This window comes from Hippocampus bargibanti, linkage group LG16 (genome assembly GCF_051943395.1).
Source record: "Hippocampus bargibanti isolate YZ-2025 linkage group LG16, ASM5194339v1, whole genome shotgun sequence".
NCBI classification, from domain to species: domain Eukaryota; kingdom Metazoa; phylum Chordata; class Actinopteri; order Syngnathiformes; family Syngnathidae; genus Hippocampus; species Hippocampus bargibanti.
In genome coordinates, this window is record NC_142749.1 from 7,185,153 (window position 1) to 7,212,038 (window position 26,886).

The 26,886-nt window shown below is 39.5% G+C and overlaps 3 protein-coding genes across 3 annotated transcripts; 2 read left to right on the forward strand and 1 right to left on the reverse strand.

Moving 5' to 3' along the window:
• Positions 1-222: 222 nt before the first annotated feature.
• On the reverse strand, positions 223-3,386 carry LOC148886256 (enkurin-like). Its single transcript, XM_089017224.1, has 5 exons — positions 3,150-3,386; positions 2,852-2,994; positions 1,500-1,711; positions 1,197-1,343; positions 223-786 (listed from the first exon to the last, which is right to left on the reverse strand). Exons 1-5 carry the CDS (start codon positions 3,224-3,226, stop codon positions 616-618), a joined length of 750 nt encoding a protein of 249 aa, XP_088873350.1. The 5' UTR covers positions 3,227-3,386; the 3' UTR covers positions 223-615.
• Positions 3,387-4,191: 805 nt separating this feature from the next.
• vps51 (VPS51 subunit of GARP complex) lies at positions 4,192-12,849 on the forward strand. Its single transcript, XM_089017394.1, has 11 exons — positions 4,192-4,592; positions 5,061-5,190; positions 5,282-5,428; positions 5,539-5,758; positions 6,275-7,151; positions 7,599-7,814; positions 7,927-8,010; positions 9,387-9,521; positions 9,601-9,722; positions 11,843-11,930; positions 12,010-12,849. The coding sequence occupies exons 1-11, from the start codon at positions 4,425-4,427 to the stop codon at positions 12,268-12,270; spliced, it is 2,448 nt and encodes an 815-aa protein (XP_088873520.1). The 5' UTR covers positions 4,192-4,424; the 3' UTR covers positions 12,271-12,849.
• Positions 12,850-13,128: 279 nt separating this feature from the next.
• Positions 13,129-26,640, forward strand: tm7sf2 (transmembrane 7 superfamily member 2). Its single transcript, XM_089017395.1, has 11 exons — positions 13,129-13,512; positions 13,929-14,011; positions 14,545-14,741; positions 16,807-16,861; positions 17,169-17,363; positions 18,560-18,663; positions 20,619-20,738; positions 22,615-22,783; positions 22,859-22,939; positions 24,103-24,225; positions 26,134-26,640. The coding sequence occupies exons 2-11, from the start codon at positions 13,939-13,941 to the stop codon at positions 26,292-26,294; spliced, it is 1,278 nt and encodes a 425-aa protein (XP_088873521.1). The 5' UTR covers positions 13,129-13,512; positions 13,929-13,938; the 3' UTR covers positions 26,295-26,640.
• Positions 26,641-26,886: the final 246 nt, after the last annotated feature.

The following is a 26,886-nucleotide window of genomic DNA, read 5'->3' on the forward strand; positions in this document are numbered from 1 at the left end:
ACAAATATGTCTTACAATCCAGAGGGGGTTTTTGTATTGTATTTTGTAATCATTGTGGAAATCGTGGCTTTCAAGTATGCACGTTTCAAGGGTTGAATTAATAAACATACGTTTATTTCTGTTTTGTAATCAAAACAGCAGACTGACACAATTCTGGAGCACAGTATACATAGCATAAACACAACATTGACACAACATTCTGTTAGAGGTTAGGTAAATACTGATAGCCATAAAATACATAATTGTGTTAAGTCAAGAGCATGGACAGACTGTGAAGCCTGGATGGATACTTCACTCGCATCCATCTGTGCATTAGAGTTTTTAATATTTAATTGTATGACAACAAAATTACATCATCCCCCAAAAGAGGAACAAAAGCACAATCCCACTTCCATCAAGAACGTAACATTTCTCATTCACCGCTATTGATGGCGATTGATGCCAAATATGCACGGTAACTGGCAGGGTTGGCAATGAATGAGTTTAATTCTGACCAACAATGTTGGAATTGCCCATTCAAATGAATTCATCCACATGACCTCTCGTTTTTACTGTCCATAAGTTGAGTTCAGTCGATGATACAGATGGTTGGCACACCATTTCCACATCTGTGTGCTACTTATTTTTACAGATGGACTCCAACCGATTAAGGAGTTTAATGTCATCCTCCAGTTGCTTCATTTCCACCTCAAGGCGTACCTTACGAGTTTTCATTGACGGGGTGTCTATCATAAATGGGAGGCGCTGGTACTCTGCATTCAGCTCATTATATTTTTCCTTCAAATCCTAGAAAAAGAGCGAGTTTCAAATGTCAAAGGATTAATGTGGATTTGAATGCATCAGTATGCTGAACATTGTTCATGTTGATCAGACAATATTTTCAGCCTAATGTACAGTCCCTTGCAGTCAAATCAGTACGACTCCAGTTTCATTATACAGTTCATGACATGAATAAATATAAAAGTTATGGGGGGATGTTTTTTTTTCATTTTATGGTCTTTTTAAACTTGTGTAACATACAAACATCAAAAACTGAGACGAATGAGCTATGCTCCTCATCACATTAGGATTGTTTTATATCTTTCCATTATGACTGGCTAAATTATTGTAAACTACATGAGCATTGGTCGAAAATACCTGCTATTCTCCCAGTATTGTGTAATATCGTGTGCCGTTTAGTTGGTAGCCTAATGTACCTCAACAATGGCCTGACATTCCATGTCGGAAAGGTATTTCATGGTTTCATGCTCCTCCTGCTTTTTCAGATTGATGTTGTACTCTTCTAATGCCTTTTGATGCTTTGCTTTGCGGCGCATCAGGTAGTTTGGCACTTCTCCATAATCCTGCAAAAGCAAACAAACATTAGATCCAAAGTTGGATAACTTTAAAGTTTCATATGGAAACACAATATTCAAACCTTTTACTATTGCTGCTTTCCACAAAAAAAAAACATTGAACATAATTAACTTTTTTCTTTCTCAAGTCGCTTAGGAAAATACCTTTTTCCTTATGTACACAGGGACAAGTCCCGAGTTTCTATTATGGTACTCTTTGTGTCCTTTGTTTGTGTCAACAACACATGGAGATTGTTTGGGCCCCTTTGGTGTGGTCGTCTTTCGCTTTGTAGGTGTGGTAACGGGTGGCAGAAATGGCCCTGTCGGGACAGCCGGCTTCTTTGATGAACAGATGTAATGAGTCTTGACCTGTTTGACTACACAATAAATAAAGTTCAAGTAAATAATGATGACAGCAAGTGTTGCAAATGTGGCATTTTGGATCCACCTTTTCAATTTCTATGGCACTTTTCCTCCTTAGGTTTAAGGATTGGGTGGAGCCTATATCCATCTGACTGGGTGAGAGGCAGGGCACATAGAGACTATTCACACTCACATTCTCACTGTGTGGTCATCAATGAACCCAACATGCATGTTTTTGGATTGTTTAAGGAAGGTTGGCTATCTTGAAGGTTTTTCTTTTTGTTATACCCATTATAATCCATCTACATTTTATTTCTGCTCTAAGTGTCATTTTGCATGCCACACTTAAAATTAAATCACACACAGGCAGATGGCTGCAAGGATATGACAAAATGAAAAGGTTCATATAATAGGTGCTTCGTCACCTGCGATGCAAAACCCCACATAATTTTGAATGAATTCCCGACATCCTATTAAACCACAAATTAATAAGAATTCATTTTAAAACGTTTTTTTTAACTGTTGTATCATAGTGTAGCATCATGATCGACTGGGTAGGTCGTCCGCCTCACAGTGCATGGGTTCAATTCCGGCCCCTGGTCTTCCTGCATAGGTTTTTCTTCTGGTACTTAGGTTTCCTCTTAGATTCCAAAAACATAAACATGAGGTTCATTAATCACTCTGAATTGTGATTGTGATCTTAAATGGCCATTCGTCTATGTGTGCCCTGCGATTGGCTGGGAAGAAATTCAGCCTGTACCCCACACCTAAATCAGCTGGGACAGCCTCCAGCACAACACTTGCAATTTGATGAACACTATTGATGAAAGCAATGATTTCCAACCAGCCTGCCGTAAAATTGTCTGATTTCATTTAATTGGTCTGAATGTTATTCATTTATTACAAATAAGATCTGCCAGTGACAGTACAAATGTTACAAATGACAGTATTAAATGTTTTGTCTTAATTTTCTGGTGTATTTTTGTTATGAGGGTCACCTTGTGATTTTTGGGTAACATGAGGTATATGTCTTGCCTTAAAAAGTCTGGAAAACACTGGGTGAAAGTATTCGTTGAAGCTTTCCACCTTAGGTTGGATGAATAATGAAAACAAACGCAAAAAGTAAACAATTTAAAAAAGGACAGAAAACTCACTCTCTGGTAGTTTGGGTTCTTTGGAGTGCTTTTTCAGGTAATTGGTTGGCATGGGCACGTCCAATTTAGTTGGGCCCATCGTTTTCATATAATTTGTGGGTTTGGTCTCCTCAAGAACTGTTGGCCTGAACTTTGACACATACCTTTGGGAATAGCACATTGCAACAAATCCCGTTTAGCATTTTCTAAGATATTTCTGTATTAGAACTAAACGTATTAATACCGAAGTGACGTTATTTTGAAATACGATCATTAGCTAATTGTTATGCCACCAGATCATATTAACGTTACGTTTTACCGTTCTGGCTTCTCGATGATAACGGTCTTCTCAATGAAATTGTGAATGGACTCAAGGGGGTACAATTCGCCAGCCATCTCTGCAGATTTGGACCAGGTAAAATCAGTATTTCAGGTGTAATCTGTGTCATCTGAGGGTCACGGGTTCCGATCCAAATATGGCTGAACAATGCATGATTCGCTAATGTCACATGTAAAGCTATGTATTAAACCCACGGACATGTTACCTATGACGACGTAATTTTTGGTCACTCTGTATAAAGGGCGTATATATTTCTTCTCGGAAAACGTCATCGCCCAATGAACGCATCGCTCGGTTGCGTGGCGTCATCGCTGATTCTTTTACGCGCATACGTCACCTTACCAAATCACGTGACCGACAATTGGGCTTGTGAACGGAGGAGCATCACTCACGTTCAATGTGCTGAATCTACATTTACACCTTTTCGATTTCCGTCGTCATTCACATGGCGTCACATGGCTTGAGTAAAACCAACGCAGAAGTTTCTACCTGAAAAGTGATTGTTGTTTGTTTCTGAGTGCTTGGTGATTTTTTTGCTGTTGCTGCACGGAACAGGGTGGCGTGTCCACAACGCCCGAGTCACCTTTAAATGCAACATAGTGCTAGTGTTCTTTATAGTTCGAGAGAAAGTGATCAAGAGTAATATTGAATACTTTCTCAGTAACACATCCTTTAATGTCTCATTCACTTTACTATATTAATAATTTCTCCCTTTTAGCAGTTTATTGCATGGACCGTGTCTATTTTGGTAATACGATATAGATAAATTAATAAACACAGAAAATGTTAGCTTTGCTCGATGGAGGCAAAGATGTGAAATACATTGAAGTCTCCAAAAAGAAGCCGCTACAAAATATTTTACAAAAAACAACTGATGTAGCAGCGCTCTACTAACTTTAAACGAAACCAGTCACATCGCAATATTGGCTGATAGATTTATTTTCGTGAAGAAATCGCTCTTGGTTACACATACTCTTTGGTACGAACGGCTACGCCTACTGTGCAACGCAACAGGAAGTGCTGCAATTGCAATTTTTCTTGTGAACTGAAGGTACTTAGTGTCTATTTTTAAGTAAGCTAGTTGTTTTGGGGAAATATTCGACGTTTATGTAAACTGCGAAACTGCAGGGAGATTCCACAGCTGTATTGCACCCAGGGTTACGCTTTCTGTCGTTTTTTTCTTCATCACTATTTAGACTGTAGTCATCTATCGGGTAGGCTTTTAAAATTGCTTGTCAATCGTTGCCGATTGCAATGGAAGCTGAAGCCTCCGAAGACCCCGGGAGAAAGCGTCGGGTGCACGGCATGTTGAAGCTCTACTACGGTCTAAACGAAGAAGGAAAGGCAGACGAGAAGCCACAGTCCCTGGATCCTTGTGACATCAACGGGCCTCATTTTGACCCAGATCACTACCTGAACAAGGTGAGGCAGGGGTTTACCATCACAATTACATTCACAATCGAGCAGACACAAGGCAAAATGAAAGGCAGTATTTTGCTGAGATTAACATATCAGATGTAACGGTTTCATTGCCGTTGTTTTGCAACGAATCCTGCATGTGAAAATAGCCGAAAACTTACAGGTACCAAAACTTCTCAAAATGTGGGGTATGCCAGAGGCTAACAAGAAGTGACAATGGCTATCAGGTAGCTTCGCCCGTGAACACTAACAGTCTTGTTAATATTGCGTGTGAAATTACACGATAAACCTTAGATGCAATATTACATTTACAGGTGAACTACTATGTTTGACATTGCATAAACATTTCAATGTACATGTCTAACTTGATCAATCGGGTTTTTTTTTTCATTTCGGTAACTAGTCATTTAACAAACAAGCGGTGAGTCTTTAAACTGTGGCTAACCATTGAAATTGTGTGTCCCAATTCAGCTTCGAAAAGAATGCTCTCTTGCAGAGCTGATGGACCAGGAGACCTGCATGGTCAAGCAGATACGTTCATTGGATAGTGACATGCAGACACTGGTATATGAAAACTACAACAAATTTATATCAGCTACAGGTGAGAGAATTCACTGCCATCATCCAATTACTGTTGAAAGCATTACCCGGTTGACAATGCCTTGATGAACCATCTCGCCTATTTTCTCAAGACACCATAAGGAAGATGAAGAATGATTTCAAAAAGATGGAGGATGAAATGGACTGCCTGTCTGCAAACATGGCGGCAATTACTGATTTTAGCGCTCGCATCAGTGGTACCCTTGAAGACCAGCATGCTCAGATTACAAAACTCTCAGGTGACACACTGGTACCTAATTATTTTGTTGAGTGAACAGTGAGTAGTGGTTTTGCCTTCACGTTTACATTGTCCTGTTTTGTTTTCTTTTTTTTCTTACACCTACCTTAGGGGTCCACACTTTGTTAAGAAAATTGCAGTTTCTTTTTGAACTGCCCACCAGATTAAACAAATGCTTGGAACTGCAAGCCTACTCTCAAGCAGTGAGTTCCCATCGCCGTGCTCGGTGTGTGCTGCAGCAATATAGCCACATGCCTTCCTTCAAAGGCATCCAGGATGACTGTCATGCCATCATGGACAAACTGGCGCAGGAGCTTCGGCAAAAGTTCAGGTCAGTTTTCTTGACATCTCAGGTGCAGATGGGATCTAGTGACAGACAAGACTACAGGATCATATACATGTCTATGTTCCAACATGGATATTTGAGAAAAAAAAGGTCAACCATTGGATTTTAAAAAGCGTTGATTGACATTCAAATCGTTATAGAGATGATCCCTTACTTGCGAACATTCGAGTTACGAACAACGGTACATACGAACAAATGTAGTAGTGGATTGGATTGGATGGACCGTTGTTCGTCTCTCAGTGGAGAAATTTACATTTCACAGCAGCAAAGTGAGGAAAGGAAATAGAGAAGTAGAACAACAAAGTACTGAATAACTTTGTGAATGGCAGTGAATGAGTTAAAATGTAAATTGTTTCCTATATTTTTGTTGTTATTCAAAGTTTAAGTTTATAATATTTGTTGTGCTACTCAAGCAAAGAAATATGCTGCATTTTTTTACGTTTTGGTGTCATGGAAGCTGTAATAGTCCTGTTTCTTCTTGTGTTGTTGTTCTGCTCACAGGGACGGTGGCTCGAGTGCGAAAGACCTGTCTGAGTGCGTGGAGCTGCTGTTGCAATTGGATGAGCCAGCAGAGGACCTGTGTGAAAAGTACCTGAACCATGCGGGCTCTCGCCTGGAGTTGGATCTGCAGAGCCTGGAAGCTGAGATAAAACCCAGCCCGCCCGCACCAGCCGTGAAAGATTTTCCCACACGGAGGCCTGATGGTACTCCCAAAACAAGCGCTCTACCTTCTCCCTCCTCGAACACCGACATCTTGGAGTTCATCGACAGAGGCTGCAATGAATTTGTCAGCAGCTTGTGTTTAGTAATCACGTCATATCAAGAACTTTTCATCAACCATCCTCAGACAGGCGAGCTCGCATCCAAAAATATTCCTCAGATGGCAAACTGCAAGCTGCACGCCTTCGTGGATGATCTGGCCGCTCGGTATTTTTCGCTCGTGGAGCGAAGGATCAAGGAGGAAAAAGGGGTCGCGGATAACTCCCTCTTGGTCCGTGCCCTTGACCGATTTTTCCGCAGACTCCAGGCTGTGGCCAAGCTGATGCCGGGCTCCAACGTGCCGCAACGGGGCACAGAAATTGTGATTCGCGCCGCGACGGAGCGCGTCAAGCAGTATCTCGCCGCTCTCCAGAGCTTTTACATGGACAGCTTGACAGACGTGAGGCAAGCCCTCGCGACGCCTCGCCTCTCGCTGGCTGCTGCGGGGGCCGCTTCTCATTTTGGAGGCCCGTCCTCTGGCAGAGAGGCTCCAAATAGCCTTCCGGATCTGCTCTCCTCCCTGTCAGCTTCCATCTTGAATCAAATCAAGTCCGTGTTGGCGTCAGTGCATCTGTTCACAGCCAGAGATATCACTTTTTCCAACAAGCCATACTTTAAGGTGAATCTTTAAATGCTTTAAAGTACCATATTTTCCGGTGTATAAGGCGCACCGTGTTGAGTAGAAGGCGCACCCCCAATCAATGGTGTACATATTTTCAAACTTTTTTCATATATAAGGCACACCTTCAATGATTGAAAAAAGTTTTCCAAATATAAAGCACATCACATAAGGTGCTACAGTAGAGGCTGGGGTTACGCACTACTTCTTCCACGCTGTGGAAATGGAGTCGGTTGCTGGTGATAGTAGTTGCGAGACCTGTTGTGGCTCAGTATTACTTCACATATAAGGCGCACCTGCGTATCAGACGCAGGGTCATCTTGTGAAGAAAATCAAGGCTTTTGGGTGCTCCTTATACACCGGAAAATACGCTAATTTTGTTGATGACATTTTGGTGGCATAATGCAACTTCATCCTTAAAAGTTCCTTGCTTTTTATATCTCGTAGGGAGAATTCTGCTGCCAGGGAGTTCGCGAGAGCCTGGTTGTGAGTTTCATCAAGTTTGTGTGTCAGTCCTCTCGTCAGTTTTGTGAGAGTGCAGGAGACAAAGGAGGATCAACCCCGCCTGCCCTCCTGTTGCTTCTTTCTCGACTCTGCTTGGACTATGAAACCTCTACAATCTCTTATATACTCACTCTGACTGACGAACAGTTTCTATCCCAGGTAATAAATAGTGTGTCATAAACTTATCGAGTTAAACTAGACATTCTGGTTTTGGTGTTGAATTGTTTCATTTTTACTTCTAGCAAAATGCTTTCTTTTTGTACATATTCAGCACCACAATCCAGTCACGGCCGTCACTGCTCTATGTGCAGAAGCCAGGGACGCAGCCCAAAAACTACTGAATCATTATGTCAAGGTACTCACACTCTTCATGTTGGGGAAATGTGATTGCACACTAGAGATCAATTAACTTGATTTGCCCGAAATGTCATGTCATTTATAAGGACTCGGGAGGATTTATAAGAACAAATGAAAGCCTCTGTAACGAAATCTAAGTTAAACAAGACTGTATAAACATTGACATCATTTATATTTCTGTTGAGGTTACATTAATCAACTATTGTCTATCATTGACAGAGTTTTTTTTAAGAGTTGACAGAAAATATAAGGTGGCACGAACCACAGCAGCAACAGTACGTCCTTAAGAAGAGCGGCACTTTAACTCATTCGCTGCCATTCACGAATTTATTCCGGAATTGAAAATATGTCGTAGGGTGCCATTCCCAAATTTGTTCGGGTTTTTTTTTTTTCTTCTTTGGTTGCCAATAAAGCACTGGCAATGGCCTCTGGCAGTTTTCCCTTCCACAAGGGGCAGAATCTCCCTTTTCTCCATGTTATCACTTTGTCCCAGCTTCAGCTGTTGTTAAAGCGCTATATAAACCAATATGTATGTATTGCATTCTATTTTGGACAGCCGCCCTCATTTGAAGATCATATAATTCCAGACCCATATAATTTGGGAATTAACTCTTTTTTTTATGGTGAAAGTCTAAGGTTCCTAATGCTGCATTGAAAGTTTATGTAGTCCTAAAACTCAATATTCTGTGGGTCCTGGAATTCAAGTGACAATGACAAAAACACTGGCACTGTCGTGGCGACATTTTTGCACATCGTCTGGCAGTTAATGACTTAAGAGACAGGCAAGAACACAGAAATACAATAAATCTACATAAATAAATAAGAAAAATAAACAAAGAATAACATTATTTTTATAACGAGTCTTCCTTAGTTTAGTATCCACACATCGTTTTAGTGTACGTTTTATAAACAAAAAGAGAGCCCGTGAGAGAGAAGTCCTGCCCACCCGACCCGACCCAAATTAAATCTTACCTCTACTGCACACACGTGTGTATACCAGCCGGTGTTACAACATTCGTTTACCTTCACAATCCAGAGAGATCCAATAAAAAAAATACAGAGATAATCACACTCAGTTTTGGTTGACATTGACATTTTTAATATTGTGGTTACAGTAAACAAATTTTTAGAACTTCACTGTATTTTTCTCGTTTCAAATATATTTTATTTCACTTTGTAAGAGGGACCAAATATTAGACACTACCCATAGCTCACCTACCTGAACAGAGAATGGTCACCTTAACACCTAATTTTTATTTTCCATCTTCTAGATTGAGTTGAAGTCTTCCTTATGAATCTCAAATAATAATGAAATATCTCACCACAAGCTTTTATCTCAATTAAATAAGGATATCTTTGTGTTCACATTTTCAGGTCCAGGGCCTAATCATTTCCCAGATGCTTAGAAAGAGTGTCGAAACACGAGACTGGGTCAACACTATCGAGCCCCGGAATGTGCGCGCGGTGATGAAGAGGGTTGTAGAGGACACTACCTCGATTGATGTGCAGGTGACATATTTGGTCTTGAAACTCTATCTTCTCCTTCTGTTGTTCAAGCAGGCCTCCAACGTTCTTATTGTCACCGCAGGTGGGTCTTTTGTATGAGGAAGGTGTGAGGAAAGCTCACAGTAGTGACTCAAGCAAAAGGACTTTTTCGGTTTACAGCAGCTCGAGGCAGCAAACTCGCTACGCTGCAAGCTACACACCAAGGTGCAGTACTTTAAACCTCTGGATTTTATTTTTATTGTGTATGGTTTTACATGATTTATTGTAATTATCTGCCACAGCAGAAAAAACATCGAATGTACAGGCACTCCCCTACTTACGAACAATTGAGTTACGAACAACAGTACACATGAACATTTTTGTAGTAACATGTAGTATTCTCCCCAGTTGAACATGTACATATCTTTATAGAGAATATATTTTATTAAATGTTTATTTTAGTACAAACCAATACAAGTTACTTATACAAGCATTAAACATACAGTAAAGTCTCGTTATATCGATATCGGATATATCGATAGTCCCGGTTATATTGATATTTTTTCGGACTCCCTTGAATATCGATATAACGAGACTTTACTGTACTTATATAAACATTAAACATACATATATACAACTTAAAGGACAACCGTCGTCACTTTTGTTTCTTAACTGACATTAGAAAAATGTTTTATAGCATCTAAAATACCCAAAACACGCAGTATGATATTTTTAGTCAAATGCAAAACACCAATAAAAATGACTTAGTGTCCAAAATCTGCAAAAAAATGAGCTGTGAATTGGGCATTTTCAGAAAGTCCCGCCCCTAGTTCGTGATGTCACGCCAAGACGTCTTGCATTGCTGGAGAATCAAAATAATGGCTTCAGATTCGGAGAATATGCTTTCTTGTTACACATCCAGTTATGAATATGATTCAAATATTTCTGAAGAGGAAAGCATACATGTTTGCAATCGATTAAATAATTTATTCTGTGCCATTTTGAGGCAACATTGGGGGGAAATGTATCACCAAAAAAGAGGCAGAAAATGGCGACCAAGCTCTGTGTGAGGAATTAATCAGCCCGTTTCCACAGGCTGATAAATTCCTTACATGGAGCTTGGTCGCCCTCTTCTGGCTCTTTTTGGTGCAACGTGACGTTTTCAGACCAAACAAGTACAGCAAAATACATTGACGTGATGGAAGGACTGCTACAATGTGTCCTTTTTTTTTTCGGTCAGGGGCGTTCCTTCAGTGACGTCACGTACGGACTCGTCACCAACTCAAAAACAAGACTTCCGGAATATTCAGCGCGAGTCTTAAAACATAAAATATAGCTATATGCGGTGGAATCCTTTTAAAATACGCTCAGTAGAAGTCATTTGAAGCCATTTTACAAATTATGGACACAACTTGTCCGGAGATGTCAGTTGTCCTTTAAACATACATTCTGATGGGTTAAACATGATCCTTCCCTCTGGTTCATGGCTCTTCACGGTGTTAGAACATGGTAGTAAAATCAGCAGGAATCAAGGTGTTGAACAAAAGAGATTATTATTGCCTTAACACAGTGGTTCTTAACCTGGGTTCGATCGAACCCTAGGGCACAGGTGTCAAAGTCAAGGCCCGCGGGCCAAATCCGGCCCGCCACATCATTTTTTTCGGCCCGCGAAAGCAAATCAAACTTGTTAAATTCCATGATGATTGCTAAAATCTGAGCCAAAATTTCATATTTTTGGATGTCAACCACGATAAAAGTCATTACTTTTGACTTCAGATTTGAAAACGAGTTATTCATTAATTTGCTGTGTGCTCTATATGTAATATTTGAAGGGATTTAAACATTCTAATGGGTTCCCCAAATTCATAACGGCACTCGAGAGGAAACCATAACTACAATGTGGCCCGCGGCAAAAAATGACTTTGACACCCCTGCCCTAGGGGTTCGGTGAGTCGGTCTCGGGTTCGGTGGATCCTCCGCCACAGAGGTCCACCACCCCTGTCTAGTCTGCAGTTAGTAGGCACAGTCATTGGAAGAAGGTTTCGGTGAATGAGCATATGAAACTGGTGGGGTTCGGTGCCTCCAACAAGATTAAGAACCACTGCCTTAACACATTCCATACAAAATATAGCACTGAAGCAACTTGCAAACAAATTCACATTACGAACGACCATTTGGAAAGTATCTCGTTTGTAAGTTGCGGAGCGTCTGGAGTAGGTTAGAAATGTGTTCACCAGTGCTAATGTGAACCTTATAACGGTAAAATGTAATCCCAAAACAGTTTGGTATAACTTTCAAAAGTGCTCCATAAGCACACATGATTATGCACATGTGATTTTCTGCAGTGCTCCCATGGACACCAATCTTTTGAGCAACATACACAAGCTGTTTTCTGAACGCATTGACATCTTCAGCTCAGTGGAGTTCAATAAGGTCTGAGCTCTTCTTGACCATATTCTCACTTACAAGCACACACACGGTCACTCATGCAGTCATTTCTTCTGTGTTCCAGGTCTCCGTAATGACGGGAATCATCAAAATCAGCTTAAAGACATTCCTTGAGTGTGTCCGGCTGCGCACTTTTGGTCGTTACGGGCTGCAGCAAATCCAGGTTGACTGCCATTATCTGCAGATGTACCTCTGGCGTTTTGTGTCAGACGAGAACCTTGTACATTTCCTTTTGGATGAGATTGTTGGGAGCTCCGCCCATCGATGCCTTGATCCCGCTCCGATGGAGCAGAGCGTCATCGAAGTTATCTGTGAACGAGGTTGAAAGCTCCGAGTGTACCACTGGAGAGCATGTGCACAACCACTGGATATTATCAAGCACTGGAATCTTACAGTTTTGTTTGTGTACTACAAAATATTTGTTCTAGGATGAAAACATTCATCTCGCATTCATAACATATCAGTGTTAATATAGTAAAAGAGTCCTTATAAAACAAATCGAACTAACTCCCAAGACAAATAAAACTCTAAGCAAACACTGTAAATTAAAACAATCAAAAACTACAAGGTAGGATTGTTTTTCTCTCCAAACAATTTTAGACTTGACAGCTTGAATATGAAACTGGTCAAATAAGTATTAACATATGAGGTTGGTTCTGCAATCCGATGACTAAATGAAGGATACTTAAGTAGGACAATGTTAATATATCTTTACAAATTGTGTTTGGCATTTAAATAACATCATTATCAATTAATCCTCAGCATCCACATGTTTACAGTTTGGTTTAGATTTAGTATTCATTCACGATTCAATTGCAGGATTAATATATGAATAAATGTGTTGCAATCTTCATAATGCTGATTTGGAAGCCATTTGTCTATGTGGAATAAAATTGTTACTTAAATTGTGAAAATGTATTGAAATTGCAATTGTTATGCAAGTGAGTACCACTTTGAGACAATCTCTCGCTCTTTCGCGTTCTCGTGTGGTAATTTTGCAAACCATTAATTTGATGTTCAAAAAAAAAAAAAAAAATCTCCAAATTTGATTATGTTGAACTGGACTAGAAAAGGGGGATCGAGTGCCACAGGTCAGGAAAGTAAAACATTTCCACTCCCCCCTGCAATATGCTTACTTAACCCCCAATGGCATGTATACCTTTGTTTGGGAAACAATGGCGGAACGCAATGCAGAATTAACGGAAATGCGAGCGTCAAGCTAATTCAGGGTCATGCACTACGGTATATTTGTAATAAATATGTGACAGGCATTGGTTGACAAGGTATTCGACGTCTTTCCTTTGCAGTTATATCAGTTCAGGTGTTTCACGACATCTGTCCAACGTTCTGCATAATGTGCGGTGATTGCCGACGTGGGTAGGGAAACGGATCTGATTCGACGAAGTCCTTAACCCCCGCCCTCTTCAGATTCAGTTGAGCGATGTGATTGGTTTAGACTATCGGCGCACCGAGAAACACGTTGAGGGGGCCGGGCCATTTGAAAGCTGCTCGGGCGATGCACTTTGTCTTGGATATACACTTTTCTACTCTGCACCACCTCAATAAGGTATGCAACTTTGTGATATTGTTAACTGTTATTCCCGTTGTACAATCAATTTCTTCAAACCAGTAAAGGAACGAAAGAAAAACTAATAAATGAAACAAATTTTTTTGGACTGTATTGTAATAAAGCGGCACCTAATGCAACTAATCATAACAGCACTAACGATTGACTTGCTGATTCTAATGCAGATTGCATACTTGCTTATGGATGCATGATCAATTCTAATGTATGTAAAAATGTGGCCGAATATGAGAGTGGTTGGATAGAAGATGCATGTATGTTCTGTGCATACTCCAAAACAAACGTAATGATTTTACTGAAATGTTATTGTCTCACATACAAACTCTGACGACTGATAAAACATGTTTCTGTCCCACAATGTCCACCCTTTATTGACTTCTACTACTCTGTTTTTATAGCAAATTAATAATGAGTTTAAAGCGTCAAGTACCAAATGGCAAAGCTTCCCATGACACAGAAAGGGAGTTTGGGGGAACCCTAGGTGAGTCACTTATTTTGGGTAAATTCCCAAAATAAACACAATGACACAGTTTAGAAATCCTTTGAAACTCGTCGATTCAATAGCTGACACTGAGTAATAGACTGGATACACCCTTAATTGGTCGCCACACTATCACTGGGGACATGCCAAAAGTCACAACAAAATCTACACAAACTCTTTCATTTAAAAAAGAAAGAGTTCAGCCAAAGAATTTGTCTTGCAACGCCATCTCTTACTTACAAGCTATAGTTGGTATTGGATACGATACAAGAGCAAATCCATCACAGCAACTCTATGTGCGTGGGGTTTCTGTTTTTCTTTTCCTTAGAACTGAGTGTCGACTCCAGTCTTTATAGACAAAAAAACAGCTCAAGGCTTCACAGGCTTCAAAATATAAAACAACTGAAGTGAACTGCTGCACTCCCACTGACCACTGAGCTGCTCGTTACAACTGTGATTTGAGATGTGTGAATTATTTACAAGAAGAATCACTTCTCACTTACTCTACGCTTATATTTGTCTTACATCCCCAGGGGCCGTTTGCATCCCCATCTTTCTGCCATTGACGGTGCTTTTCCTGATTTGCATTAATCGATCTCCTGATGCAGCTCTGCTCCAGTGGCCCCCTCCCTTGCCCTCACTTGACCAACTGTGGAACCCTTTGGCTCCCATCCTCTTGCTCGGCTGGATAGCTCTGCATGCTTTCCTGTATTTGCTACCGTTAGGAAAGGTACAAGTTCATTTGACATGTTCTGGGTGATACAATATAACGGTGGTTTTAATTTGAATCCAAATGACATAATTACATTTCACAAGTGATTTCACAAATGCCTTAAAGGACAACCGACGTCTCTGGACAAGTAAAATGGCTTCAAATGACTTCTACTGAATGTATTTTACAAAGATTCCACCGCATATAGTTATATTTTACGTTTTAAGACTTGCGCCGAATATTCCGGAAGTCTTGTTTTTGAGTTGGTGACGAGTCTGTACGTGACGTCACTGAAGGAATGCTCCTGACTGAAAAAAAAGGTCACACTGTAGCAGTCCTTCCATTACGTCAATGCTTGTTTGGTCTGAAAACCTCGTGTTGCACCAGAAAGAGCCAGAACAGGGCGTCCAAGCTCCATGTAAGGAATTTATCAGCCTGTGGAAACGGGCTGATTAATTCCTCATAGGAGCTCGGTGGCCATTTTCTGCCTCTTTTTTGGGTGAGACATTTCCCCCCAATGTTGCCTGAAAATGGCCCGGAATAAATTCTTTAATCGATTGCAAACATCTATGCTTTCCTCTTCAGAACTATTTGTATCATATTCATAACTGGATGTGTAACAAGAAAGCATATTCTCCGAAATTGAAGCCATTGTTTTGATTCTCCAGCAATGCAAGACGTCTTGGCGTGATGTCACGAACTGGGGGCGGAACTTTCTGAAAATGCCCAATTTGCAGCTCAATTTTTTGCAGATTTTGGACACTTTAAGTCATTTTTATTGGTGTTTTGCATTTGACTAAAAATATCATTTGGGTATTTTAGATGCTATAAAACGTTTTTCTGATGTCAGTTAGGAAACAAACAAGTGACGTCGGTTGTCCTTTAATCTTTTTTTAAAAATTATCCCCCGAGAACAATACTAGATAGAATCTAATACATTTCTCCAAAGCCCATTTCACTGTCTAAATTTACGAGCCACTATATTGTATAATAGTGTATTATATAATAATATAATGCTTGTGCATATAAGATCCAAAATGTTAATTACTAAAGATAAATGTTCCAGGGCAGCCCGGTAGTGTAGTGGTTAGCGTGCCGGCTTCACTGTGCAGAGGTTGTGAGTTCAAGACCTGGTCCAGCCTCCCTGTGTGGAGTTTCCATGATCTCCTCGGGCCCGCGTGGGTTTCCTCTCACGTTCTAAAAACATGCATAGCAGGCTGAATTAACACTCTAAAGTCTCCCTAGGTTTGAGTATGAGTGTGCGTTGTTGTTTGTCTCTGTGTGCCCTGCGATTGGCTGGCAACCAGTACAGGGTTTCCCCCTCCTAATACTCGAAGATGGCTGGGATAGCCTCCAGCAACCCTCGTGACCCTAATGAGGAAAATGAATGGATGGAAATGTTCCATGAACACATTTTTTCCATCATTGGATTTTGCAGAGGTGCACTGTGTCATTCTGAAAATGCTTGAAACATTTTTTGCATATTTTCATTGTGTTTAAATCAGGAAAATTAGGCACATATTAGTTTAAAAAACCCTCTCGGTATAACTCCAAAAATCAGCTTTAGCAGGTGTACCTCAATTTAGTTGTGCGGTTAGTTGGTTGGGTCTAACTAATTCATCCAAAGTTGTTAACTCATTCGTTGCCATTCGGGAATTTAAAATATGACGTAGAGCACCATTCCAAAATTTGTTTGGGTTTAGTTTTTTTTTGTTTGCTTAGTTTTTTTCTTTTCCACAAGAGGCAGAATTTCCCTTTTTTCCATGTTAGCGCTTTGTTCCAGCTTCAGCTGTTGTTCAAGCGGCATATAAACCAATATGTATGTATTGCATTTTATTTTAGACTGCCCCCCCTCATTTCAACCTCATATAACACCAGACCCATATAATTTAAGAAATAACCATTTTTTCTGATGAAAGAAGAGAGTCTAAGGTTTGTTACGATGCAATGCATGTTTATGTAGTCCTAAAACTCAATATTCCGTAGGTCTTGGAATTCAAGTGACAATGACAAAAACCTTGGCACTGGAGTGGACACATTTTTGGCAGTGAATGAGTTAATAATGTTTATTGTGTTTCTGCAGATCTCTAAGGGATTAGTGCTGAGGGATGGAACATGTCTCAAGTATCCCATAAACGGTACGTGTTTTTTTTGTGCATTTGTACATTCACAATCATTCACAGTGACAATCACACAGATGGATGGTTTCGCATTTTCTATCAACTTAAAGCATATTTGTGGGGAATGTGGGAAAACCAGATAACCCACACAAACGCCAACACTGTATTATGTATGTATCTTTAGGCTACACTTCACGATATACCCTTTCATCTTATTATATTGCAACCTCCTACAAATGTTACATTTCTAAACAATAGTCTCTATCCATGCACAGGTTTTCACTGGAGGCCAACAACGTTTATTATATTTATTTCTCTCTTGCAGGTTTTCATAGCCTGTGCATCAGCGGTGCATTGCTGATGTCTCTTCTGATGTTCAAGTTTCCTTTGGGACGTCTGTTCGAGATGATGTTGCCTCTGGCTGTGTGTGCAATAGGAGTGTCCTTCTTGCTCTCTGTCTATCTCTACCTTTCTTCGTTTTGGGCTCCTCCTCATGCTCTTGCTTTGGGGGGTAACACAGGTGAGAGAATTGTCCTTTGATAAGGAAGAAGGCTTCCAAATTCCGCTGTCAAAGTTACTGTTCTTTGGTACCGTGTGGTGAAGAGTTCAGATGTTCCCTTGGGTTCTTGGTAGAGATGTGATAAAAAAAATGGCGATCAGCAAGACATCCCCATATCACACAATTTGGATTTGCAGACAGTAAGCCTCTGACATTTAGTGGTTTTGCTCTATTTTGCTTGTAGTTGCTGAACTGAGAGGTGTTTGTCCACTTGATGTATTGAAACAAGACAAACGTCACAGAAACAATTTTAGTATTATACAGTGCCTTTCTTAACCACAAAAACAGCGAAACTGGTTTTGTTTCTCATTAGAGCGCTGTGGTTATGTCATGTCGCGGTTGTTGAGTGTGATTCAGGGGTTTAAAAAACACAGTTGCATATATTTGTCTTGCATTTTCTGCACTATAAGATGCACCCAAAAGTCTTCCTTATCTTCAAAAGATGACCCTGCGCCTTATTTATGAAGTAATGTTGAGCCACAACAGTTGTCAGAAATCTGATTTGTAGTCTATTAATGAAGTTTGACTGGCCTAGATAAGATAAGAAAAAAAACCTTTAGTCCCACAATGGGGAAATTTGCAATCACCAGCAGCAAAATAGAAGGGGGTGGGGGTTGAAAAGAGAAGCAAAATATTGCATGCAGAAATATATATATATCAGAAAAAAGAACTGTTCACAGTACAGAATGCAGTGTAAAATATAAAATCTAGATATTAGCATACTGTATATGCAACGGTATATATGCCGCATAAAGTGGCTGTGCTATTTACAATATGAATGGGGTGAGTGCAGATTTTCACGTATTTATTCAGCATCTGACTGTTTTGTTGACATTTCCTTTAGCGCAGCACCTTGTAATGGATGCATAATTTAACCTCTCCTATTGCGCCTTATGTTGTGTGCCTTACAGTATATATGGAACATTTTTAAAAATCTGTCATTCATTGAAGGTGTGCTTATAGTGCTTCATAGTGCAGAAAATACAGTAAAAGAAAGTGAAACCTTTTATTATACAGTATATATATATATATATATATATATATATATATATATATATATATATATATATATATATATATATATATATATATATATATATATATATATATATATATATATAATTTTATTTATTTATTTATTTATTATTTTTTTTCAGGCAATCCACTGTATGACTTCTTCATTGGACGGGAGCTAAACCCTCGTATCGGTCATTTTGACCTGAAATATTTCTTTGAGCTCAGACCAGGTCTGATTGGCTGGGTAAGTAAAAAGAAGAGAACCACTTGTCATTTTTATTCCCTGCCGTCATCAAAGCTAATATCTACATGACAAATCGATTGAATACTACTTCCAAGTAAACTCATCAACTGCAGTGCCAAATACTGTATTGCCCTCTGAATGCTATTTGGTGTTACTGCCGCTAGGTGGGGATGTTGCTCAACATAAGTATATTTGAAATCTTCAAAGCAAGTACGTACAGTACAGGTGACGGGTGAAGAAACCATTTCATCGAGACATTTGAAATTATTATATTTTAAATTCAAACTGATAGAATCACACATTGCAATACTTGCTATGCTGACCCAAAGCATTTGTTTTAAGCAGATATTTTGAAGCACCTCTAAATTACCAATAAGCATTCAAAATATTGAGTGCTTGTTTGCTCACAACACACCGATTCAACCATTCTCTATAAGTAACTTTGCTTTCATTAGATAACGCCTACGCCTATCTTCATTTTATGGGTTTTCAGTAAAAAAAAACAGTCAAGGCTAACTTATCAGTTCATTTTCGAGTGAGTTGTGTGGGAGATAACATAAAAACCTCCCACCCAAGTGTGTGTGGGAGATTTTGGTTGAATATCTGACAGTACTTATTTGAAAGCATCATTTCCTTGCTCAGTACTTTTCACCGCCTGTGAATTACTGTCCATTTCTATTCATGACTGGCCCACAACACCACCGCTCGCTGTAAAACTATTTGGTTCTATTCAGTAAATTAAACTCTCATAATCTGTTTGTTTCCAATTGAGTTGTTTAAACCAGAAAGTAGCATCCATCGCCTTATCTGCATACTGTAATGGTCAAACAGGTCAAAATAAGTTTCTTAAAATATAGCTACAGTAAAGTCTCGTTATATCGATATCGGATATATCGATAGTCCCGGTTATATCGATACTATTTCTATGCACGCACGGAGAAAATTACATGCAAACAGGGTCGGATATATCGATAGTCCCGGTTATATCGATATTTTTTCGGACTCCCTTGAATATCGATATAACGAAACTTTACTGTATATGCGGTGGAATCTTATTAAAATACGCTCAGTAGAAGTCATTTGAAGCCATTTTACAAATTCTTGTCCGGAGACGTTGGTTGTCCTTTAATCGAGAAGAGAAATTCATAAAACCTTTAAAATGTAATGGTAATCTCATCATTTCCTGTCTGCATTGCTAAGTGCCCACTGATAGTTCTTCTCCGTCTTCAAATTTGTGCTGCATTTCCTGCTTTCTCCCTCGCCCTGCTTTTAGATGGCACGGCACCAAGACTTGACAAGGAGAACCTCTTAATTCCTAAAATGCATGTGGAAAATCGACAAATGAAATATCTGTGTCCTTTGCTGCCATAATTTCAGCACGTGACACAAACATAAGCGTGACATGGAGCAGATGGAATATTAATATATGATGTTGTTTGGTCCACGGTGCAGTTTACTGCGAGAATCATATGCAGTTCATATTATTATCACAAGGGGGTAAACTCAGTTAAATCGAAACGATTTATATTTATTAATGTTGATGTGAAAATTAACTAGGAGTGAAAAATTTTATTAAAAAAACAATACAATGACAATTTGTCAACAATGAACATTCTATTTTCATCCACGTGAGGTCATTCGAACTTTGCTCTTGGGCCATTGCGCTGCTCAAGATCTGTATCTTTACAGAGCTGCTTGAAAATAAGTGATTTTAATTCAGGGCATAAATGAATAATTTATAACCTGTGCATTTTTTTGTGCGTTTTACTGTAAACCACTCATTCTGTGACATAACATGTTCGCTCCTTTTTGACCTATAACGCAGATGAACAGAGCACGACGTGCTGCACTGTTTTTTGCAAAATACCATGCCTGCTCATTATCCAACTAGAAATATGAGAGAGAAATGGAGTACTGGAGTCTTAATTTGTCTGCATTATTTGCATTTCTTTCAGATGGTCATCAACTTTGGGATGCTGATGAAAGAAGTGGACCTTCGAGGCTCTCCCTCAATCGCCATGATCCTAGTCAACAGTTTTCAGTTGCTGTATGTGGCTGATGCTTTGTGGAATGAGGTGAGACATCATTTCAGCACGTGACGCAAACATAAGGGTGCAGAAAATTTTAAGAAAATAAAAATAAATAAATAAACTAATAAAAGAGAAAACAAGGTAAAATAAAATACAATAACAAATACAGTTGAAGGAATTAATGTAATTTCCGAATGATTGAAAAAGAAGAGAAAATTAAATAAAATAAAATAAAATAAAATACTATAAAAAAATAAAGTTCAAGGAATTTGTGTAATTTGTGAACCATTAAACACATAAAATGCGCCCACTAAAGTGGGAGAATACATAAATAACTAAATACATAAATATTCGTATTCATGCATATTTGAATTGAGATTCACCCTTTAAATGTATTTGTTAGTCCGTAAAAAGCAATAAATCAAGTGCATCATTGCTTAAAGGACAAGCGACGTCACTTTTTTGTTTCTTAACTGACATCAGAAAAACGTTTTATAGCATCTAAAATACCCAAAACACGCAGTATGATATTTTTATTCAAATGCAAAACACCAATAAAATGACTTAAAGTGTCCAAAATCTGCAAAAAATTGAGCTGCGAATTTCAGAAAGTCCCGCCCCCAGTTTGTGACGTCACGCCAAGACGTCTTGCATTGTTTGAGAATCAAAACAATGGCTTCAGATTCGGAGAATATACTTTCTTGTTACACATCCAGTTATGAATATGATTCAAATAGTTCTGAAAAGGAAAGCATCCATGTTTGCAATCGATTAAAGAATTTATTCCATGCACAAAATAGCGACCTCCTGTGGCCACCTCCGTTTCCACAGGCTGATAAATTCTTATATGGAGCTTGGATGCTCTCTTCTGGCGGCTTTTGGGTGCAACACAAGGTTTTCAGACCAAACAATACAGCAAAATACATTGATGTGATGGAAGGACTGCTAGAATGCGTCTTTTTTACGGTCAGGGGCGGTCCTTTCGTGACGTCACGTACGGACGTCAGTTGTCCTTTAAGCCCCAGGTTTTAGTGAAAACAAGTCACAACCAATGTTCCCTCTAATTTTTGATGTGGCTGAGCAGACACACAAGCTCCTTGAGCATACTGAAGATCACTATGAGCAACATCAGATTTGCACTAGTGATGTGTCATTCGCGAACGAGCCGGTTCTTAGAGCCGGATCTTAACAAGGACCCGGAAATGAGAGCCGACTTTTTTTGTCCTGTATTCCCTGCCCCCAGTCTTCGGTTAAAGCCGCACGCGATTGGTCGATATCCGTGGTAGAGGAGGGAGGGGAGAATTACAGACACACACAGCAGTGAGGAGGAGGGGGAGGGGGGTTAGGGTAGACATTTATTTTACGTTATTATTATTCAATTATTATATTTTTTACTGGTTGGTATGATAGCATTATTAATATGAAAAGCAAATTAATGACAGCTGATCATCAGACCAGAGTAACCACAGGGAAAGTAAAAGTTCGTGAATGCTCTCTGTGCACATATAAATCAAGCCATATAAATAAAAATATTTGATGTAGTGTATTTTTTACATGAGTAATTTTTTTCACATAATTTTACATGATTTTTGGTCGTTAATTAAGTTAAGCAACAAAAAACAAACAAACAAACTGAGGAGCCAATTGGGAGCGAAAAGAGCCAGATATTTTTAATGAGCCGAGCCAAAAGAACCGGCTCTCTGAAAAGAGCCAAAATTCCCATCACTAATGTGTACGCTGTAGCCACACACCAGTTTCACGGCAAAATTGTAAAGACATTGCAAAATGTGCACTCTTGTGCACTGAATATGTGCAAGCAGTGCACGATTGCGCACACGCGCAGCTGAGAGGGAACATCGGTCACAACATAGTTTTGAAATTAAAGAAAGCTTCTTTGTATCTCATTTGTCAATGCTCACAGGAGGCAGTTTTGACCACGATGGATATTGTGCATGACGGTTTTGGTTTCATGCTGGCCTTCGGTGACCTGACCTGGGTTCCCTTTACATACAGCCTGCAGGCGGCCTTTCTGGTCGAACATCCTCAAACACTCAGTCCACTGGGAGTTGCTGCTATAATAACTTTAAATGGTATCCACATTGTAGTTTTTTTTCACTATATTGCTTTTCCTTTATTAAGGTACAATTCCTCTTGCTTGCTAACAGGTATTGGCTATTATATTTTCCGAAAATCAAACTCACAGAAGAATCAATTCCGGAGAAGCCCCACACATCCAAGTGTTGCAAGTCAGTACAAACCACTTCCTTTTGAAAGTTATTTATGAATCAATGCACCCTTAAAGGACAACCGAAGTCTCCGGACGAGTTGTGTCCATAATTTGTAAAATCACTTCAAATGACTTCTACTGAGCGTATTTTACAAAGATTCCACCGCATGTAGCTATATTTTACGTTTTAAGACTCGCGCTGAATATTCAGGAAGTCTTGTTTGCAAGTTAATGACGATGCCTGACGTGACGTCACATCTGGAACGCCCCTGACCGAGAATGCATGCAACCCAATGCATTTTGCGGTACTTTGTTTGGTCTGAAAACGCGTTGATGGCGAAATTAGAAGGAAAACACAAATAATGCGATGGTGAATTGTTGTGTTTTGCACTAAGACTACTATTTGATACTAGTTGACACAAATTCCCAGCAGACAAACCAGCCATTTCCAACAGAGCTTGGGCGCCATCTTGTGCATTTTTTGGCCGCTACATTGGAGTCCAGATGCTCAAAATGAGATGGAAGGACTTGTTTAATCGATTGCAAACATGTATGCTTTCCTCTTCAGAACTATTTGAATCATATTCATAACTGGATGAGTAACAAGAAAGCATCTTCTCCGAATCTGAAGCCATTTTTTGATTCTCGAGCAAGGCAAGACGTCCTGGCGTGACGTCACGAACAAGGGGGCGGGACCTTCTGAAACTCGCCATTTCTGAAGTAGTTTTGGGACATTAAGTCATTTTTATTGGTGTTTTGCATTTGACTAAAAATATCAGCCTGCATGTTTTGGGTATTTTAGATGCTATAATACGTTTTTCTGATGTCAGTTAGGAAACAAAAAAATGGTGTCGGTTGTCCTTTAAAGATTCATCTATATACAGTAAAGTCTCGTTATATCGATATTCAAGGGAGTCCGAAAAAATATCGATATAACCGGGACTATCGATATATCCGACCCTGTTTGCATGTAATTTTCTCCGTGCGTGCATAGAAATAGTATCGATATAACCGGGACTATCGATATATCCGATATCGATATAACGAGACTTTACTGTATCTCCGTTTGAGTTAAATTCTAACTTAAGATAGTCTAGGCACTGATCAAGGTTGTCTGCTAGCGTGATTGAAAAAATGCTCATGAGCTGGAGTGATTTCGACATTATCCACGGCTCCTCACAGTGCTGGAGACCATCGCCACGGCAACAGGGAAGCGTTTGCTTGTGTCTGGTTGGTGGGGTCTCGTTCGTCATCCCAATTACTTGGGTGATCTCCTCATGGCCTTGGCTTGGTCTGTGCCTTGTGGTAAGAACATCCAATCATACATGTGCATATTGAGATTTTCATTCTGGCCACCGTCCACACGTTTGCGTGATATTCTTGACACCTACATTTTGCGTTACCTTGGTTCATTGCTGTCCGGTAAATCGCATTTTTAATATTTGTCGACTTTTCATAGCTTTTTATTGACGGCAAATTTGTAATTATGCTATACACACACGTACATATACAGACGCTCCCCTAGTTACGAACATCCGAGTTACGAACAACGGTACATACGAACATTTTTGTAGTAACATATGTAGTATTCGCTCCAGTTATACATATACATATACTTCCGGGTGGAGTGAACGCTGGCGGGAATGGCTGCCGCTGCTCACCCGCACAAAAAAAAAAATCAGTGACTGTAAAGTGTCCTTGAGAGTTTTGAAAGGTGCTTAGAAATGAAATGTATTATTATTATTATTATATTTTTATCGAGCATTTATTTGATTAGTTGTTAATTTGTCAGTACAAACCAATACAGGTTACGTATACAAGCCTTAAAGGACAACCGACGTCTCCGGACAAGTTGTCTCCATAATTTGTAAAATGGCTTCAAATGACTTCTACTGAGCGTATTTTACAAAGATTCCACCGCATATAGCTACATTTTACGTTTTAAGACACACCCTGAATATTCAGTAAGTCTTGTTTTTGAGTTGGTGACGAGTCCGTACGTGACGTCACTGAAGGAACGCCCCTGACCGAAAAAAGACACATTGTAGCAGTCCTTCTGTCACGTCAATGTATTTTGCTGTACTTGTTTGGTCTGAAAACCTCGTGTTGCACCAAAAGGCCGCCAGAAGAGGGCGACCAAGCTCCATGTAAGGAATTTATGAGCCTGGAAAAGGACTGATTAATTCCTCACAGGAGCTTGGACGCCATTTTCTGCCTCTTTTTGGGTGATACATTTCCCCCCAATGTTGCCTCAAAATGGCACTGAATAAATTCTTTAATCGATTGCAAACATGTATGCTTTCCTCTTGTTTGGATTCACAAGCAATGCAAGACGTCTTGGCGTGACGTCACGAACTGGGGGCGGGACTTTCTGAAGATGCCCAATTCGCAGCTCAATTTTTTGCAGATTTTGGACACTTTAAGTCATTTTTATTGGTGTTTTGCATTTGAATAAAAATATCATACTGCGTGTTTTGGGTATTTTAGATGCTATAAAACGTTTTTCTGAGGTCAGTTAGGAAACAAAAAAATGGTGTCGGTTGTCCTTTGAACATACATACATTCTATACACAATATAGCATTGAAGCAACTTACGAACAAATTCACCTTCCGAACGACGTTCGTAACGTATATCGTTTGTAAGTTTGGGGAGCGTCTGTATATACTGTACATATATAATCCAGTGATTGTAGTCCTGCAGAAGACGGTGCCACAACTGCATCGTGGTCGTCCCATTGTCAGTGATTGATCCTTTTCGAGATGACAGAGTCGTGCAGTTTGCAAGCCAGAGCCGTTCCCTCGCTTCCTTCTATTATCTAATAAATTGTTCCAACTCATGCTAGACGCATTGAAGGCCTGGTCTCATTGTTCCTGTCTAGCGTACATTAAAAAAAGAGGAAGCTGTCAGTCCTTTGTTACTGCTGACACATACACATGATGTGACTGATAGTTTTGCTGCTTTTGTAACTGAGAAGTACAAAAGTTGCATAGACAGTAATATGAAGACGAGATATGAGACGAGAACAATCCCTGTCTGAAACCAAATGGATGTTCGATTGAAAGAGGAAAATAAACCCCCTTTTGTTGTCAAAGTGGGGAATGATGACACCCACCCTTTAGTAAAATGGAGAAGAAAATGTGCAGGTTCAATACAACCATTTACGGAAATAATTCTCCTCCTTCCCTCTTTTTCCATGTGCTTCTTTTCGGTAGGATTCTCACATCTTCTGCCATACTTCTATGTGATCTATTTCACCATCTTGCTGATTCACCGCGAGGCCCGTGACGAACGACACTGCAGAGCCAAGTATGGACTTGCATGGGAAACATATTGTAGACGTGTCCCCTACAGGATCCTCCCTTATATTTACTGACCGGTTGATGCCAAAATATGCCAAAAATATTGTATGGCGCCTTTGTAATGCATTCGCACATGAATGCGTTGATTGAAAAAAAAAAACATTGATGGGAAAATGCATTCATGTAAGGAGTCCCGAAAACTGTCAAGTGTCTCATAGTAGAGGCCAAGTGGAAAAGAAGTAAAAAAAGAAGCCTCCATTGCGATTGTTTGAATTAACTGTATTTTTGTTAATAGGCCACTGAGAAAAATGCTGCTCTGTTAGCATTTGTGCTAATGTTCGATGTGCCTGTAAATGGTCGTAAACCATTTTGTCACATTTCTTACTTGGTCAACTCATTGTTTTATTTTGGAATCGATTAAATTTGTGAATTCTATCCTTATATTTTTGTACAAATTGTTTTGTTTTTTTTACACACTCACCCACACTCTCGCACATACTCACAAAGAAAGATAGATATGACATTTTTTTTAGCCAGAAAAAAACGACCTTGTATAGTAAGGCAATTTCAGCCCAAAAAAACAACCATGTATACTAATAATATATTTTTCAGCAGAAAAAAGACTATGTATAGTAAGGGGTTTTTAGCCTAAGAAAAAGAACCATG

Excerpts from the sequence above, each read along its gene's own strand:
- vps51 (XM_089017394.1), top strand. The coding sequence starts at position 4,425 with ATGGAAGCTGAAGCCTCCGAAGACCCCGGGAGAAAGCGTCGGGTGCAC. Across the intron at positions 5,429-5,538 it reads TCAGATTACAAAACTCTCAG|GGGTCCACACTTTGTTAAGA; the intron begins GTGACACACTGG and ends CACCTACCTTAG. Across the intron at positions 5,759-6,274 it reads GAGCTTCGGCAAAAGTTCAG|GGACGGTGGCTCGAGTGCGA; the intron begins GTCAGTTTTCTT and ends TTCTGCTCACAG.
- tm7sf2 (XM_089017395.1), top strand. The coding sequence starts at position 13,939 with ATGAGTTTAAAGCGTCAAGTACCAAATGGCAAAGCTTCCCATGACACA. Across the intron at positions 20,739-22,614 it reads CTGATGCTTTGTGGAATGAG|GAGGCAGTTTTGACCACGAT; the intron begins GTGAGACATCAT and ends CAATGCTCACAG. Across the intron at positions 22,940-24,102 it reads CACACATCCAAGTGTTGCAA|TGCTGGAGACCATCGCCACG; the intron begins GTCAGTACAAAC and ends GGCTCCTCACAG.
- LOC148886256 (XM_089017224.1), bottom strand. The coding sequence starts at position 3,226 with ATGGCTGGCGAATTGTACCCCCTTGAGTCCATTCACAATTTCATTGAG. Across the intron at positions 1,344-1,499 it reads CTGTGTACATAAGGAAAAAG|GATTATGGAGAAGTGCCAAA; the intron begins GTATTTTCCTAA and ends TTGCTTTTGCAG. Across the intron at positions 787-1,196 it reads AATGTCAGGCCATTGTTGAG|GATTTGAAGGAAAAATATAA; the intron begins GTACATTAGGCT and ends CTCTTTTTCTAG.